General features: G+C 38.0%; 1 protein-coding gene across 1 annotated transcript; it reads left to right on the top strand.

Annotated features, from left to right (window-relative positions):
* The first annotated feature begins 1,071 nt into the window (after nucleotides 1-1,071).
* Nucleotides 1,072-2,041, top strand: LOC110544654 (putative vomeronasal receptor-like protein 4). The gene has a single exon (XM_021630551.2). It carries the CDS (start codon nucleotides 1,121-1,123, stop codon nucleotides 2,039-2,041), a length of 921 nt encoding a protein of 306 aa, XP_021486226.1. The 5' UTR covers nucleotides 1,072-1,120.
* The last annotated feature ends 16,610 nt before the right edge of the window (nucleotides 2,042-18,651 follow it).

Raw genomic sequence — 18,651 nt, 5'->3', positions numbered from 1 at the left:
CCTGTAGTAAGTAACTATGGGAATCAGGTAAGTAAAACAGGACCGTTTCCAGGATTATGGGTGATGCTGGGAGGAGTAGAGAGCAGAAGAGCAGGTGCAAGTATATTTTCAAGGAAACAGGGAAAGGCGGGACTTCTTAGAATGTGTGAAGGAGATAAATACAGAAGAAAGACTAAGTAGGTAAAATATCAACATGGATGGCTGAAAAGCTGTAACTAGTCATTCTGTTAGGAATTTACTCTGCTCCTCCAAAAAGAAAAGAAAAAGTGTTTGTCACAATAGCTTGGAGCCAATTCTATTAAATGTGAGACAGAGTCTCATTAAAGGTAATGGGATGGACTCTAAAGTGGGAGACATCTAGGACCATTTATAACCATAATTAATGGTTAGGGAATTCATAGGATGGAAAGTACACTAATGGTTTCCAACTATATATATATATATATATATATATATATATATATATATATATGTCTTTAATTCCAGATTCTGGGCATGTAAGATATCATGCAAAAAGAAGCATATTTTTATGATGAAATGAGATAGACCTTTTGCTGATTAAAGTAGTGGCATTATCATGAATTATCACTGTGACTGCATTAGAATTATGAGTCAAGACATGGATAGTTGCAAACTTGAACACAGTAAAATTATAGAGTATTAGACAGACTCACCTCAGTTTTTAAATTTTTGTGACTATTTTCCAGATCAATGTAAGTTTTCTGTACTCCCTACTACTGTTTTAGGTATTAAGAATAAAATGAGGCAATTTGAATAAATAGGATTGGATTTCTAAGGTATGAAACTCAGGTTCAATAGAGGAATACTCAAAACATGTCTTCTGTATAGATGTGCTAGTGAAAGACTTTATTATGTCCAGTGTTCTATTTCTCCAGGTAGACACGTGGAGAGTATATACAAATGTAGGCTATGAAGTCTAGTATGGAACTTCAAAAGTTAAAGGGACAGGTTAATCAAGAGTAAATAGGTAATATGTTATAATGTCTATAATATGTAGACACATTAACCAGTGAATCACAAGATTGACATATACTCTGTTTTTCTTCCAGATATATGAAATATCCTTCCTATTCTCCTAACATGAATTTAATTTCCTCTTATGTCTTCACTAAAGAATGTCCTTTATTTCCAAGCTGGGTTTGCAGTCATAGCCAATATGTGTCTTCTTTTTCTCTATACTTTCATAATTGTAGGTCACAGATTTAAGCCCACAGACCTGATGTCCTATCAACTGACCTTCATTCACATAATGATGATCCTCACTGGTGGTGACATTTGGCTTACAGGCATATTTGAGTCACTGAACATTGAGAATGACTTCAAATGTAAGGCAATTTTTTACATAAGCAGGGTGATGAGAGGCCTCTCTATCTGCATCACCTGCCTCCTGAGTGTGTTCCAGGCTGTCACTATCAGTCCCAGTACCTCTTTTTTGGCAAAATTTAAACCTAAGCTAAAAAAATACATGATCTATGCTTTCTTCTATATTTGGTCTTTCAATTTGTCCTTCAGTAGTAACCTGATATTCTATGTTGGTGGTTTTACCAATGTGAGTGAGATAAACCAGATGAAGGTCACTGAATCCTGCTCACTCTTCCCCATGAACTACATCATCTGGGGATTTATTTTAACACTGACAACATCCAGAGATGTGTTTCTTGTAGGAGTCATGCTGACCACAAGTGCTTACATGGTGATTATCCTGTTCAGACATCAGAGGCAATGCAAGCATCTTCATAGCATCAACCACCTGAGAGTGTCTCCTGAGAAAAGGGCCACCCGAACCATCTTGCTGCTGGTAGTTTTCTTTGTGATCATGTACTGGGTGGACTTCATCATTTCATCTACTTCAATCCTAGTATGGATGTATGACCCATTCATTCTGACTGTTCAAAAGTTTGTGATGAATGCCTATCCCACAATTACTCCTTTGTTACACATCAGCTCTGATAAGAGACTAATCAATGCACTGAAAAACAAGCAGTCAAAGCACCACCAGATTTTTAAAAACATTTTTTAAAATTTAAAAAAAAATTAAATATGATTTAAAAATTTAAATCATATTTAATTTTTTTCATTTTTATTCATATGTATGAGTGCATGTATGCATGTGTGCTTTCATGGTGCTTACAGAGGTCAAAAGAAGTCATAAGATTACCTGGAATTTGACTTACAGATGGTTATAAGGAATCATTTTGGTACAGCCCCAATTATTTTTTTCTGAAATACAGATTCTTCTTAAACTTTAATAGTTCAAGTAGCAAAGCAACATTTTTCATATGATTTAAATAAAATCTGTGGCACCACACATGTACATTCTTTTGACATTTCTAATGCCTAATACTATAAAGTCCTTAAGTTCTTTGTACACTGTAAGTTTCTATTTCCATAATATAAATTTACACAACTGAATATTTATATTTTAATGTCAGTGGGCCAAGAAACGTTATCTATAATGTACAGAGGGAATATTATATATTATATTTACAATTATTTTATGTAGTATAATATTTGTAGTTGAATGGTAGATGTCTTAGTTAGGGTTATTATTGTGATTAATGAACATGATCAAAAGAAACATAGGGAGGGAAGGTTTTGTTTGGATTACCCTTCCACAACACCATTTATCGTTGTAAGAACTCAGGGTAGGAACTCGAAGAGAGCAGGAGCTTATTCAGAGGCCATGGAGGAATACTGGCTTTCTCTGCCTGCTTTGTTATAAAACCCAGGACCACCAGCCCAGAGATGGCACCACACATTGGCTGTGCCCTCCCACATCAACCATGAATTAAGAAAGAACCCTACAGGTTTGCCTTATCTTGTGGAAACATTTTCTTAATTAAGGCTCTTTTCTCTCTATGATCCTAGTTTAAGTTGACATAAAACTATCCAATACACCTGTAACATTTAGGATTACTCACAGGGAAATAATAGCACTGATATAATGAAATGAACTCTTTTTTCTCCCTTTTTTTACTTTATGTCATAAAAGTGTCCTTGATGCTGAGGATCCTCAAAAAAAGCTCCCTGCAGATAGTGACTTTTAAGCCTTTCTGTTAAAAGGTTTTCATCTTCTATGAATTAGTCCTCAATAGCAGTTTAAATTGTAGCTTTAGTTCTGTTTACTAATTAAAATTTCTCTTGATCATAAAAGCTTTGAGAATTGGATTTTCCCATGTTTCAAACCACAGTTACTCAATGGGTCTTTTATGAAAATCTCATACACCTGTTTGTTGAAAGTGGACTCAGAGAGGGAACTGAGGGAGAGAGGGCAATGAAAGTGAGGATCAGTTGTGGGGGACCAGGGGTGGAAGGTGAGAGGGCTGAGAGAGAGAGAAGGGAAACTGAGGGTGGAGGACATCTCTTAGACCATCTGGAGACTTTCGATAGAATAAGATCCTGGCAGGATATGGGGGCAACTCTAGCTACAGGGGCCATGGAGACTGAAGTGGCTACTTCTCAGCCAGGTTCGACATCCAGTGGAGAGAGGGGTTCACCAACCCACCTATAATGCCTTTGACCCAAAAATGTTCCTGCTTATAGGATGTGCAGTGATAAACCTGGAGCACAAAAGAGGGAATGGCCAACCAATGACTGATATACCCTGACACCCACCTATAGCAGAAACCCAACCACTGACATTATTAATGATGTACAGTTCTGCTTGTAGACAGAATGCTAGCATGACTGTCCTCTGAGAAGCTCCTTCTAGCAAGGGATAAAAAAGATATTTAGTCCCACAGCTTATCAGTAGGCAGAGAAGTGGGGTGGTGGTAGGTGATAGAAGATACTGGAGGGGGCAAGAACTCCTCAAGAAGTCCAACAGTGCCAACTAACTTGGCCCCATAAGGGCTTACAGATACTGAAACATCAACCAAAGAGCATGCATGGACTGGACCTAAATACATATATAGCTAACAGGAAGCTTGTTATTTATGTGGGTCTCTTAGCAGCAAGTGGAGCAGCGGTCATATCTGACATGAACTCAGTTGCCTTCTTTTGGATAACTTTCCCCTATCTGGGCTGCCTTGTCTGGCCTCAATAGAAGAGGATGTGCTATGTCCTTAGATATGATGTGCTTGGGGTGGGTTTGTAAAGGAGAGCTCCCCTTTTCTGAGAAGAAAGAGGAGGGGTACAAGAGGAGAGAGGATGGGAGGGTGGAACCTGGTAAAAAATAAGGAAAGGCTATTATTGGGAAGTAAAATGAATAAATGAACTAATTTAATAAAATATGAAAATGTTCATGTATATATAAAAAGAAGTACTCCTGGTAAATAAAAAGTGTTTATATACACATACAGGATGATGACTGAGCAAGACTCAGATCTAATATGAGTCCAGCAAAATGATATTAAGAGTAAATTTATTGCTATGTCTTTCAGTAGAACACTAGTATTTGGTTTTCTCCTTCCCTGGTCTATCTAGTCTCAGGTTCAGAAATACCCAAGAAGTATTGGGTGTGATTTTCATCTCATAGAGTACATGCATTAAAGCAAATCATTTATTAGTTGGTTATTTCCACATGCTTCGTGCTACTATTATACCAGCAGCTCACCATTGTAGACAGGATTTTTAACTGCATTTGTGTTTACCTTTCTTCTTTGGTAATGTGCATGTGAGAGACCAAAGTCTTAAAAATCAGTGGGCATTGTTTTAAAGTTTAAGGCAGAAGCCTGAAGAAAGGGTAGTTAGGTGGAGACATGTCCAGCCACCTTTCAGGGAAGAACTAGCCTTAATGCCCTGAGGGGAAGAACCACCCTTACTGCATTCTTTCCTGTCCACTAATTATACAGTTGCTAGGAAAACAGCCCATATGACCAGGCCAGAACTGTTTGTAGTCTTGATGCCTAAAGTGGACCAGTCATTTCAAATGTCAATTTTCCTTACCCAATCATGTGACACCAAAGCATATAAGTCCCTGCCTGTGGTTTTGCCCTATTAAAACCTTGCTTCCCTATATCGCTGGGCCGTATTCCTCTCCTGTTTCCACAGGAAGTTTGTGTCCCCTGTTTGAATGCATACACAATTTAAAAACCTCATGCATTTATAGCAGAGTCTTTTTCTGGTCTTCTGGGTTTTGTGATCTGGGCACAACAAATAGTACCTTCTAGTACCAACAACTCTGATCCCTAGGGGTGAAGGATCTTGATAGTCTCTAGCTCAAAATTTCTATGTTCAGTGAGTTGTATAAGTGTTGTTTTCAGGAGTAGGGCCTTATCATCAGATTTTGGAAAGCAGACAATAGCCTTGAGAATACTTTGGGTTGTTTGAAGGTTCCCATGGAGCCTCTTTGGTCAAGAACTCAATTAGATGTAATTGACTCCTGGTAATAGAAGCTTTATTTGGTGATGACAGATTTCATTAGGCACTGTATCTCCCTGTTGGGAAAACCTGCTGCTAAGGTTGTAGTCATTCATGAACAGAAAGCCCTGATCTTGGGACAAAGTGGAGAACTCCCTTTGTCAGTGAAGCTCCCTCTTCTCTGCCTGGAGAGCTAGGACTCCCACACCATCTGCCTGAGGATGGTCACATAGTCCTTAATAAAATTAAGGTTCAACTTCCTTTCTCTCAATAAGATTCCACCCAGTAAGCACCTGTGATTCCTTGAATGCCTTTCCATGCAAATGAGGCATCCCAGTACCTTAATGCCTCAACCAATGATGTACACTCAGCTTCAGAAACCCCCTACTCACTTCCCAATGTCCTATATTACCCTTGTTCACCCTAAATAAATTTAAGCTATTTTGCTGAAGTGGTTCCCACAGGTCATCCCTTTGTATCTTGTATTTGTGGGTCATCTGAACCCCTTTTTACTGCTTCAGCAACCATCGTTCTTGTGGACTTATGGCCATGATCTCCAAGGGCCAGGAAAAACCACATCTCCCCTGTTATTTGGTGATCTCAGTTAGATCACATTCATATATGTATATGTGGTAGGAAGCTTGTACTGTATGTATTTTCATATGACCGTGCCATGGACCAGCTGAGTCAGATTACCTGTGTCCATGGGGAACAAGGCTCTGGACAGGAAGACACGGTTTCGGCGATGAATTGACAGACAGAGACACCTTGATGGTTTTGGATCTGCTGCAATTTTACTGAAATCAAGCTAGTATTTTTATAATGATTTCACAAAAAGTCACCTTAAAGTTGGCAAATTTCCCAGAACATTTAGACTTTTACCAAGAATAGAAAATTTATATTTTAACATAGGGGAGTGCCCACAAAAAATCTTGGCCTGTAAACTTTTGATCAAAGCAGACAAAGGGAAAGAAACCTCAAATGCAGTTTCATTATTGCTAACCAATGAAGAGGAAAGTCAGGAGCTAAGTTAGATGCCTGCCAAAATCTTTTTCTGTATCAAAATCTAATTGCACCTTTGTTAACCATCCTCCCATATGTCCTGCTAAAGATTTACGATCTTCCCTAGGAACAAGGCACTGAAGGGAGGGGAAACTCCTGCCAGCTGTACTTCTCATGTTATTTTTTCTTAAGAAGGAGCCTATTATTTTTTTCACTATTCTTATAATGCTCTTAATACTAAATCTAATTCATTACTTCTTTTAAAACTACTTTTCTTCTGCCCTATTCTTGTTAAAGCTTTTGATAATCCATCAAGAATATATTGCCTTGAATAGTTAATTGTGCTGTTTCAGGAATCATAAAGAAAGATCAAAAAAACTCAGTCCAGCCTCAGAACCGCAATTGAAAAAGTGTAGAAATCTCAGAACACGTCTCTTTGCCAGGCGGGGGGATCTGCTAGGGACCTCCAGAGAGCATAATCCTGAAGGACACATATCTCTTAGTCTGAGTAGCACTATCTATTGATATGCTACACCAGACGCTGGAGTGGGTGTGGCATGACCCCTTAAATTTAAGCTCCTTTGTTTTAGCTGTTCTTCCTGCATTTTCTTTCTTTCCCATCCTTTCCCTCCCTGTTTGATATTCCCATTGTTGTTGGACCCTGCTGTTAAATTAAAAAGTTATTTTGTTTAATTATTGTTTCTTGATAGAAATTTAATGTTACTTTGTTCCATTATTGTTTGATGTAAAGTTCTAACTTTATGGTTCCCATCATTATTCTTATCCTGTGTAAATTGTTAATGTTAAAGGTAAAAACATTTTTTTTTAAACAGAAAGGGAGGGTATAAAGTGGAAATTTTTAGGTTTCTTGAAGACTGGGTTTTGTCATGTGATTTTTTGTTGAAAGCTGGCCACATTACATTTTCCCAGGTTGTCTTGTGAGAGGGCAAATGGTATTTTGCTCTGAGCACTCACATGTGAGGGGCATGACTTTGGCCAGCTGAGAATATCTGTGGGTGGACTCTAAGGAGAGGACATATATAGAGGCCCACACTCAGTGAGACATCAGTGATTTGGATTGACATTGCTACATTGATCTCCATGCTTTGACACTTGAGTTCGTAGTAGAGGAAAACTCAGGTAAGTTGGGTTTGTTAGATCTTTGTCCCAAGTGGCAAAGCAAACTTCACCAATAGTATGGACCTATTGAATTGTCTTCTCTTATTAAAGCACTATTTCAAGCTGTCACTTGTTCTAGTGACTTTGTTGATGGCTGGAGTAAAGCAACCAAATAGAGTGTGCTGTCACCAGAATCTATATAGGCCACTAAGTGTTCTGTTTCTTTCTTGTAAGTGGAAGAGACCAAGTGTAGCAACTTACCTTCCACCTTAGATGGAATATTTCTACATGCCCCACACTGCTGGACTCCTAGAAAGTTTGGTGAGGTACAATGTTCTTAAAATTTTCTTGGAATTATTTTCCCATCTTCTCATGTAGTTGTGTTTTATCAACAAGTCTCCAAACCTGCTACTTCCTGGTAAGTATGTCCAAGCAGTACCAAGTTATCTATATAGTGGACCAGCATGATATCTTGAGGAAGAGGCAGGAACTCAAGCTTCCTTTGAACTAATTTATGATATAGGGCTGGTGAACTAATATACTTTGAAGTAGAAATGTAGAGCTTTACTCCTGGAATTGCCAAATGAAATCAGAATGCTTTTTGGGGGGCTTATGAGCAAGTTTTTAAAAACATTGTGAGGTCACTAACTCCTTGTAGGTATCAGTAGATGCATTAAGTAAAGAAATCACATCTGGTATAGCAAGCACAGTGGAGTCATTTCCTCACTAACTTCACAGAGGAGCTGCCCAGAGTTGGCCAGAGGGCTGGACAGAACCAAGAGCTCTGGACCCAGCAGCCAGCTCCATGCTCTAAGCTGAACTACAGAAAGATCCAAACCAAGATGTAAAAGCTAAACGAGCACAAAGAAACCTCTGACCAGGTAAGAATGTATGAAAATGTGCTTAGGAGCTAAAGAAAGAAAATAAATTGGATATACACAGACATAAAAAATAGTTAAAAAATAAAGTCCTTAAAGAGAAAGTTAAATAATGTAAAGAGTAAGCCATATAAGCATGGAGAAGTGTTTAGAAAAAAATAAATGCAGAAAATGATATTAAGTTAGAAAGCTGTAAAAGAGAAATAAGAAAATGTACGTAGAAGGTGAAGTCTATGAAGAAAAGAAATAATAGATAAAGATGTTTTGAAAGATGCATAGATGAAAATGAAAGTAAAGAAACTGAACACAAACAGTCATAGAGAGGACTAATTAAGTCTCCAAAGGAAGGAGAAAGAAAAAAAATAAGTAAAGATGTTTTCCAAATGTGCATGAAAGGTAAATTCTCCAAAAAAGAGTGAACTAGAGTAAAAAAAAAATTTTTTTCTGTGTTAAAAAAGTGGACAATTATAATACAGAGGTCACTTGGCCCCTGTATAATGTTGTTTGAATTATTAGCATACAAATAATTATATTTTTCATTAATGATTACAATTTATATATCCTCTTTAAGAAAGATTAGAATAAAGCAGACTTAGAGAAGGAAAAGACTGTAAAATTAAGTGCTGGAATGGGGTGATAGAAAAGAGATTGGAAAATCCTTTGATGAAGAATAAAGGCTCTCAGAATCTGGAACCACAACGATAGCACTAAAAAGGTATTTCCGGATGAAAAAAATCCACAGAAGCTTAAGGAAACTGTTGAATGCTAGCCCATAGTGATGCTAGACAACATAGTTTCAGCTTAAATAGTGTAATCGGATGAGATATTACATTTATACTGTTAAATATCAGTTGCTCGGTGAAGGACAATATACTGAATTAAGAATATACTTTCTGTTTAAAGATGTCACCTTATAGCAATGTTATAGATTTGCTTAAATGTTTCACTTTGTAGAGTTTGGAAAACTAAAATTTGTACCATACCATAGATACATATTCAGATTCCAATGGGCTTTTGCTTTAAAGTCTGAAAAAGATGATTCTGAGATTTGACATCTATTAGAGGTGATGGCTATCTTGGAAATGCCGTTACAGTTTTAAGTTGCTGACACATCAGCATATTTATCTATGACAATACAACAATATTTTAGAAATTGTGGTATGAAACATGTCATCAGAACAAAAGGACAGCCTACAGACTAGGAAAGGATCTTCACCAACCCTATATCTGACAGAGGGCTTATGTCAAGAATATATAAAGAATTCAAAAAGTGAAACACCATCAAATCTAGTAATCCAACAGGGTAGAGATAAACAGAGAATTCTCAATAGAGGAATATCGACGGCAGAGAAATACTTGAAGAAATGCTCATGAACTGATTGGCATGTTCTTTGATCACCTCATCCCGAGGGGGGAGTAGCATTACCAGGCCACAGAAGAAGACAATGCAGCCAATCCTAATGAGACCTGATAGAATATAATCAGAGGGAAGGGAAGGAGGACCTCCCTTATCAGTGGACTGGGAGAGGGTCATGAGTGGGGAAGAATGAGGGTGGGTTGAGAGGGGAGGAGGGGTCATATAATGTGAGTAAACTGTAATTAATAAAAATAAAGGTAAAAAAAATACCATTAAAAAAAGTAATGCTCAAAGTCCTTAGCCATCAGGGAAACGCAAATCAAAACACCCCTGAGATTTTACTTTACTCACTTCAGAATGGCTAAGTTAAAAAACTCAAGTGACAATACATGCTGGAGAAGATGTGGATAAATGGGAACCCTCCTCCATTACTGTTGGAATGTAAATTTACAACCACTTTGGAAATCAACCTGGCGTTTTCTCAGAAAATTAGGAGTAGTGCTTCCTCAAGATCCAGCTATACCACTCCTAGGCATATATATCTGAAATATACACAAGTATAGAGCAGGACATTTGCTCAACCATGTTCATAGCAGCTTTATTCATAATAGCCAGAATCTGGAAACAACCCAGATATCTCTGAAAGGAGGAATGGGTGCAAAAATTATGGTACATTTACACAATGGAATACTACTCAGCAAATAAAAACACGGAGATCATGAAATTAGCAGGTAAATGGTGGGAAGTAGAAAAGATCATCCTGAGTGATGTAACCCAGAAGCAGAAAGACATACATGATATATACTCACTCATTAGTGGATATTAGTCATATAATGTAGGATAAACATACTAAAATCTATGCTCCTAAAGAAGCTAAACAAGAAGGAGTACCAAAGAAAGTTGCTCAGTCCTCATTTAGAAAACAAATGGGATAGGAGAAAACAGGAAACAGGACAATCTTCTACAATAAAAGATCTGGAGGTGTCTCCATTCTTGATCTCAAGCTGTACTATAGAGCAACAGTAATAAAAACTGCATGATACTGGCATAGAAACAGAATGGTGGATTAATGGAACTGAATAAAAGATCCAGAAATAAACCCACAAAATTATGGACACCTTGCTTTTGACAAAGATGCCAAAACATACAATGGAAAAAAGATAGCATCTTCAACAAATGGTGCTGGTCCAACTGGATGTCTACATGTAGGAAAATGAGAATAGATCCATACTTATCACCCTGCACAAAACTGAAGTCCAAGTGGATCAAAGACCTCAGGATAAAACCAGATACTCTAAATCTGTTAGAAGAAAAAGTGGGGAACAGCCTAGAACTCATAGGCACAGGAGACAACTTCCTGAAAAGAGCACCTACAGCACAGGCTCTAAGAGCAACAATCAATAAATGGGACCTCATGATACTGAAGAGCTTCTGTAAAGCGAAAGACACTGTCTTCAGAACAAAACGACCACCTATATATTGGGAAAGGACCTTTATCAACCCTATATCTGACAGAGGGCTAATGTTCAATATATAAAAAAGTAAAGAAGTTAAAAAGCAGCAAATTAAGTAATCCAATTAAAAAATGGGGAACAGAATTAAACAGAGGAAAATTGAATGGCAAAGAATTCAATTAAAGAAATGCTCAGTGCCATTAGTCATCAGGGAAATGCAAATCAAAACACACTGAGATTTCACCTTACACCCATCAGAATGGCTAAGATAAAAAACTCAAGTTACAGCACATGCTGAAGAGGTTGTGGAGAAAGGGGAACCCTCCTCCACTGCTGCTGGGAATGTAAACTTGTACAACCACTCTGGAAATCAATCTGGTGCTTTCTCAGACAATTAGGAATAGCACTTCCTCAAGATCCAGCCATACCACTCCTAGGCATATATCCAAAAGAGGCTCAAGTACACAATAAGGACATTTGCTCAACCATGTTTGTAGCAGCTTCATTTGTAATAGCCAGAATCTGGAAACAACCAAGATGCCCCTCAGCTGAGGAATGGATACAGAAAGTATGGTACATTTACACAGTGGAATAATAGTCAGCAATAAAAAACAAGGAAATCATGAAATTTGCAGGTAAGTCATGGGAACTGGAAAAAATGATCCTGAATGAGCTATCCCAGAAGCAGAAAGACACACATGGTATACACTCACTCATGTAGACATATAATATAAGATAAACCTACTAAAATCTGTACATCTAAAGAAACTAATCAAGAGGGAGGACTCTGGCTAAAATGCTCAATCTCCTTCCAGAATGGCAAAGAGGATGGACATCAGAAGAAGGAGAAAACAGGGAACAAGTTAGGAGCCTCCCACAGAGGCCCTCTGAAAGGCTCTGCCCTGCTGACTATCAAAGCAGATGCTGAAACTTATGGCCAACCTTTGGGCAGAATGCAGGGAATCTTATGAAAGAAGTGGGAAAGAGCAAAATCTGGAGAGGACAGGAGCTCCACAAGGAGAGCAACAGAACAAAATATATGAGCACAGGGGTCTTCCCTGAGACTGATATTTCATCCAAGTAGTATGCATGGAGATAACCTGGAACCACTGCACTGATATAGCTCATGACAGTTCAGTCTCCAAGTGGGTTCCATAGTAATGTGAACAGGGACTGTCTCTGATGTGAACTGATTGGCCTGCTCTTTGCTCACCTCCCCATGAGGTTGGAGCAGCCTTAACAGGCCACAGAGGAAGACAGTGCAGCCACTCCAGATGAGAACTAATAGACTAGGATCAGAAGGAAGGAAAAGAAGCCCTCCCCTTCCAGTGGACTTGGGGAGGGGCATGCATGGAGAAGGGGAAGGAAGGAAGGGGTTTGGAGGCAAGGAAGGAGGGAACTAGAGAAGGATGCAAAGCAAATAAAGTGTGATTAATAAAAAAATTAATAACTTGTCTAAAAAATGAAAAAAAGAGGGGGAAATATCAAGATCTGGAGGGGACAGGAGTTCTGAAAGGAGACCAATAGAGGCAAACAAAAATAGAGCCCTGGGGGCCTGAAGAGATTGACACCCCAACCAAGGACCATGCATGGAGAGGTTCTAAAACCCTGGCTAAGTTGTAGCCCATAGTCTAAATCTCCAAGTGGGTTGCCTAGTAAATGGAACAGGGTCTGTTTCTGACATGAACTCAGTGGCTGACTCTTTGATCATCTCCCCCTGATGGAGGAGCAGCCTTTCCAGGCCACAGAGAAAGACAGTGCATCTGGTCCTGAAGAGAGCTGATAGGCTAGGATCAAATAGAAGGGGAGGAGGACCTCTTCTATCAGTAGACTAGGGAAGAGGCAAAGGGTGAGAAGAGAGAGGGAGGGTGGATTGGGAGGAGATAAAGGAGGAGACTACAGCTGGGACACAAATTGTAATAAGTCATAATAATAAAAAAGATGGGTTCCCTTTTATTTGGGGCATAGACATTAAAAATCAAAGATCATCTTGGTGGATACGTTTTGGATGAAAATGAAGTCTTTTTGCCTTCTCTTTTGATTAATTTTGATTTGATATCTATTTTATTAGATATTAAAATGGATACAGCAGTTTGATTCTTAGGTCCATATGCTTGGAAAAACCTTTTTTCACATCTTTACTTTGTGGTAAACCCTATCTTTGATTGATGTCTGTTTCTTGTACTCAGCAGAAGAAGGATGGATTTGTTTTTTTCATTCCATCCTGTTGGTCTGTGTCTTCTAATTAGGGAATGGATTCTACTAATATTAAGAGATATTAGGGACCAATGCTTGTTTATTCCTGTTATTTTATTGTTGGTGTTGTAAGTACATATATGTTTACCTTCTCTTGGTGGTGGTGGTGGTATGAGTGTGTGTGTGTGTGTGTGTGTGTGAGAGAGAGAGAGAGAGAGAGAGAAATTGCTCTGGTATAAGATTATTTATTTCCTGTGTTTTTATGGGTATAATTAACACCCTTGGTTTAGAGTTATCCTTCTAATACCTTCTGTAGAGCTGGAATTGTGGATAGATATATTGTTTAAATTTACATTTTATCATGGAATATATCGTTTTTTTCATATATGGTGAATGAAAGTTTTGCTGGGTGTAGTACTTGGGCATGGCATTTGTGGTTTCTTTGATTCTGCAAGACATTTGTTCAGCTCCTTCTGGCTTTTAGAGTATCTGTTGAAAAGTTGGGTGTAATTTAATAGATCTGCATTCATATGTCACTTGGCCTTTTTTCATTGCAGCTTTAATATTCTTCTTTGTTCTCTGTGTTTAATATTTTGATTATTATATGATGGGGACTTTCTTTTCTGGTCCAGTGTATTTTGTTGTTGTTGTTCTGTCAGTTTCTTGTACTTTTGTTGGCATGTCCTTTAGGTTCATAAAATTTTCTTCCCTTTTCATAGTGTCCCAGATTTCCTGGTTGTGTTAGAAACATTTTTTTTAATTTAACATTTTCTTTGACTGATGTATTTATTTCTTCTATTGTATCTTCCATACCTCATATTATCTCTTCCCTATCTTGTATACGTTTGCTGATGCTTATGGCTATAGTGTCTTTGTACTTACCCAGATTTCCCATTTGCAGAATTACCTCATTTTGTGTTTTGTTGTAAATAGTGATTAATATTTACTATTGATATATCTTTTGGTAATGCTGCTATTAGTCTAAACAGCTGTATAACTAAATCACCACACAGACACTGGGTTTATTTAGTTAACCTAGAACACAGTGCTGGGCAATAGCTACTCCATCCTAAACCTCCAAGCCCTTATAGTTTCCTAATATTTAGATTTTTCACATTATACTTGTTTTTTGTGAAATTTTAGGTCCAGTCCATCTCTCTATGTCATTCCCAGATCTCTCTCCAGCTCTCTCTCTAAGCTCTCCTCTCACCCCTTCTTTTCCCACTCATGTATTGCCCTCTAGCTCCTCCCCTCTTTCCTGTCCTCTGGCTCCTCCCAACTCAACATTGTGTCTAGTTGCTTTATTTTGGCCTGTTTACACAAGAGTTGAGAGACAGGATGCTTAGAATGAGTATCACAAATCAATATCAGGATTGAAACCAGAGAGTAGGGGGAGAAATCAGCATTTGAATGAACAAGCATAAGGTGCATATATGTCAAAAGAACATTATAACAATGGTGTTTATTGCCTCTATTTTCATTTTCTTTTCCTTGATTTCCTTAAGGGGATTATTCATTTCCTCGTTAAGGTCCACTATCATCTTCAGAAAGTTTGTTTTTTTTAGCTTGTTTTCCTGTGCTTCAGCTATGTTGAAACATTCAGGGGTAACTATAGTAGAATCATTGGGTTTTGGTGGTGACATATTCCCCTTAATGTTGTTGATGGTATCCTTAAATTGGCATCCAAGCATCTGGGTTTGGAATAATGATGGGTCTAGCTGCATAGACAAAACATTTTGTGATTTTTAGATGGGTGTTTTTTTTTTTTTTTTTTTTGTTAGTCTGTAACCTCTCTGGCCTTCTGGCCAAAGTAGCTTGTGGTTGAGTAGTAAGAGTTTCCACCCAAGTTGGGGGCTGAACTTCGGATGGTCAGGGTGGCTTTTGGTGCCAAGTGTCCTCTACAGGAGTCAGGGTCCTGGATGTATTGACTGGAGGGATGGGGTGATTCGGTGTTTGCTGGGTATGCACAGATTGGGAACAGTGTTTATGTGAATGTGCTACATGGAGATCTGGTAGCCAGTGTGCCCTCTCTTGGTGGCTAGATATGATGATGAGGTCAGGATGGCAGATTGGATGTGTGCTGGGTAGGCACTGAGGGAGTGTTGGAGTTCAATGGGCAGGGGCCTTACCTAAGGTTCTGGATGCCCCCACTGCCTTTGAAGAGGAGAAGGCTTCTGCCAGAAACCTGGGCTAGGATATAGTAAAGAGAAAATTTGGGGCATGTTTCCTAATTATAGTTTCTCTGGATCCATAAAAGTGATGTGGATTAAAAATTTCCATTCCTTTAACATAGTTCCATAATAAGTTTTATTTGAAAACTTCATGTGTCTGTGTGTTTGCCCTTCATCTACAGTTAACTAAATATTATTGGTAAATAAACATTGTTTACATACATGTTCATATTTTAAAATATGTTTTTAAGTATGTGTATATGTATGTTTGTTTGCACACATGAAAGATGTGTGTGCATGTGCGTGTGGAGGCCAGGAGACAATGTTGGCTGTTATTCTTCAGAACTTGTATTTTGAGACACCATCTCTTACTGTTACCTGGAGTTTGCCAAATAAGACAAGATAGTAGACCAGGGGATTTCTTGTCCCTGCCTCTCCAGGTCTGGGATTTAAAGTTATGTTTGGGTTGGCCATCTACTGCTGTGCATAGGTCCTATGCTTAAGAGTGGTTTGTATCTCCAGTGAGAATCCCTTGGATAAAACTATTTGTTTTCCAATTGCAAGTGGCTATGTAAAATTACCACTATACCCATCCTTAATTTTTTAATTGAAAATAGATTTTTTTTTCCATACAGCATATTTGGACTGGAGATTCCTTTCACACAGTCTTCCCAGATCCTCCCCATTTTTCCATCCATCTGGATCCAGACTCTTTCTTTCTCTTCTTAGAAAATTAACACATATCAATATAGCAATAATAAAAATAGAGTAAACTATAGTAAGATTAAAAAAAAAACAAAGAAACAATTTCTAAAAGGAGAAAGCAGCCAGAATAATAAGAGCCAAAGAAAATGCACAAGAAATACATAAATATGTAGAGACACACAACTTCCCCCATACAAGAGTCTCACAAAAACACAGAAGTTGAAGCCAAAATATATATGTAAAGGACCTATAAGGTAAAAACAAAACAAAACAGAATGTCCTGATTCAACATTATCAGTCAAAGAACCTTCAAAGTCTCCACCAAATTTGGATGTGTTGGCCATCTACTGCAGTGCAAGGAGCCTACACTTAAGAGTAGTTTGTTTCCCCAGTGAGACTCTCTTATAGAAAACTAATTTTGCACTCACAAGTGGCTATTCATTGGCAATAATTTCTGGGTTAGGGATAGGTTCTTGTTTCCACTTCTTTAAGGTCTATCTGGACCCTCTCTGGTACAGAGATATGTAGGTCCTGTGCATGCTACCTCAGTCTCAGTGTCAGTAGAGACATATTAAAAAGCCCTTGTTTCCTTGGTGTCCTCCATGCACTCTGGGTCTTACGTTGTTTCCACGTCCTGTTCTACAGAGTTTCCTGAGCCATGAATGAAGGGATTTGATGGAGGCATTCAACTTAGGGCTGAGTGAATCAAGGTCTCTCACCCTGCAAATTGTTTGGCAGTTCATCTCTGTGTTTTCTCCCATTTTCTGCTGGAGGAAACTACTCTAAAGATGGCTGAGCAAGGATGGATCCACATGCATAGCAGAATATCACCAGGAGTCATTTTACTTCTATGTTATTTTAGCAGAGCAGAAATATTTGATTTTCCTATAGCCCCTGAGCTATTTAGTCTTAGTTTCTTGGCCACCTAAGCAGTGTCAGTGATGGGTTCCATCCTATAGAGTGGCTCTTAAAGCAAATCAGACATTGATTGGTTACTCCCACAAGCTTTGTGCCACTATTATGAGTGTACCTTGCAGGCAGGATACCATTGTAGATTGAAGGGTTTGTATCTCTGTTGGTATTTACCTTTTTTTTTTTGATAGTGTGCAGCAGACCTTCTAGTACCATGAACACTAGTCACTAGGAATAAAAGTGGTTTATAAGCACAAACTTAAATTCTTCAAGTTAAGTCAGATATGTAGGTGTTGTCTTCAGCAATGGGGCCTTACTATCAGTACATGAAGAGGAAGCAATATTCTTGGCACCAGTCTGGGTTGTTTACTGGATCCCATGGTGTCCCTCAGCCAATAATGATGTGCCCCATTCCCAGTTTTGGAGGTTTCATCTGGTTATAAGTGATGTCCAGTTGGGGCTCCATCATTTTGCATTTTTTATATTTTCTCTATTTCTCTCTCATTATATATACATACATATATATATGTGTATATATATATGTATACATACATACACATATATATATACATACATACATACAATACATACAATACATATATATATATATATAAATTTTTAGGAAGTTCTACTATATTGAGTTTTCATATTATCCTCCAAATATTCATAATATTCATTAGTTTTAGCTCTTCCTCCATGCATTCACTTCTTTGCTTCCTCTTCTCTCTCCCTTTTTGTTTAATCCAGCAATCCCACCCACCCTCAGTCTATCCACAACTATCTATTTTATTTCCTATTCCTAAGGAGATTCATCCTTAGCTTCTAGTTCATTACTCTGTATAACTTTGTGGTCTTATGGATTGTAGTTTTTCTATGAATGACTTAAGTGAAATCCATATATGTCAGTAAATAACATGTCTGTCTTTGAATCTGGGTTACTTACTCTAGATCATTTCTTCTATGATTTTCATTGTTTTTAGTAGCTGAGAAATATTCCATTGTGAAACATACCAATTTCTGGAAATTATGAATAGATCAGCATGAATATGGTTGAGCAAATGTCTCTGTGATACAATGAAGCATCCTTTGGGTATATGCCTAAGAGTAGTCATACCTGGATCTTGAGTTATGTTCGCAGTTTCCTGAGGAACTACTCCACTGATTTCTATAGTGGATATACAAGGTTTCACACCAGCAATGGATGAGTGTTCTCTTTAAACATTATCACCAGGATGATATATTTATTTTATTCATCTTGGACATTCTGACTTGTGTACGATAAAATCTCACAGTATCTTTAGTTGGCATTTTACTGCTGACTAAGGATGACGAACAGTTCTTTGATTCTCTACCATTTGAGTTTCCACTTTTGAGAATCCATTTCTTCTATTTATACCCCAAAATTTTATTGAGTTGTTTCCTTAATGTACAGGATTTGAGTTCTTTATACATTTTGGCTATTAGCCCTATTTTAGTTGTGTAGTTGGCAAAGGTTTTCCCATTCTGTAACCTTCTTCTTTGTTAGAATGATGGTT

The sequence above is a fragment of the Meriones unguiculatus genome, chromosome 3, assembly GCF_030254825.1.
Source record: "Meriones unguiculatus strain TT.TT164.6M chromosome 3, Bangor_MerUng_6.1, whole genome shotgun sequence".
In the NCBI taxonomy this organism is placed as follows: domain Eukaryota; kingdom Metazoa; phylum Chordata; class Mammalia; order Rodentia; family Muridae; genus Meriones; species Meriones unguiculatus.
This window is presented reverse-complemented; position numbering and strand designations above follow the sequence as displayed.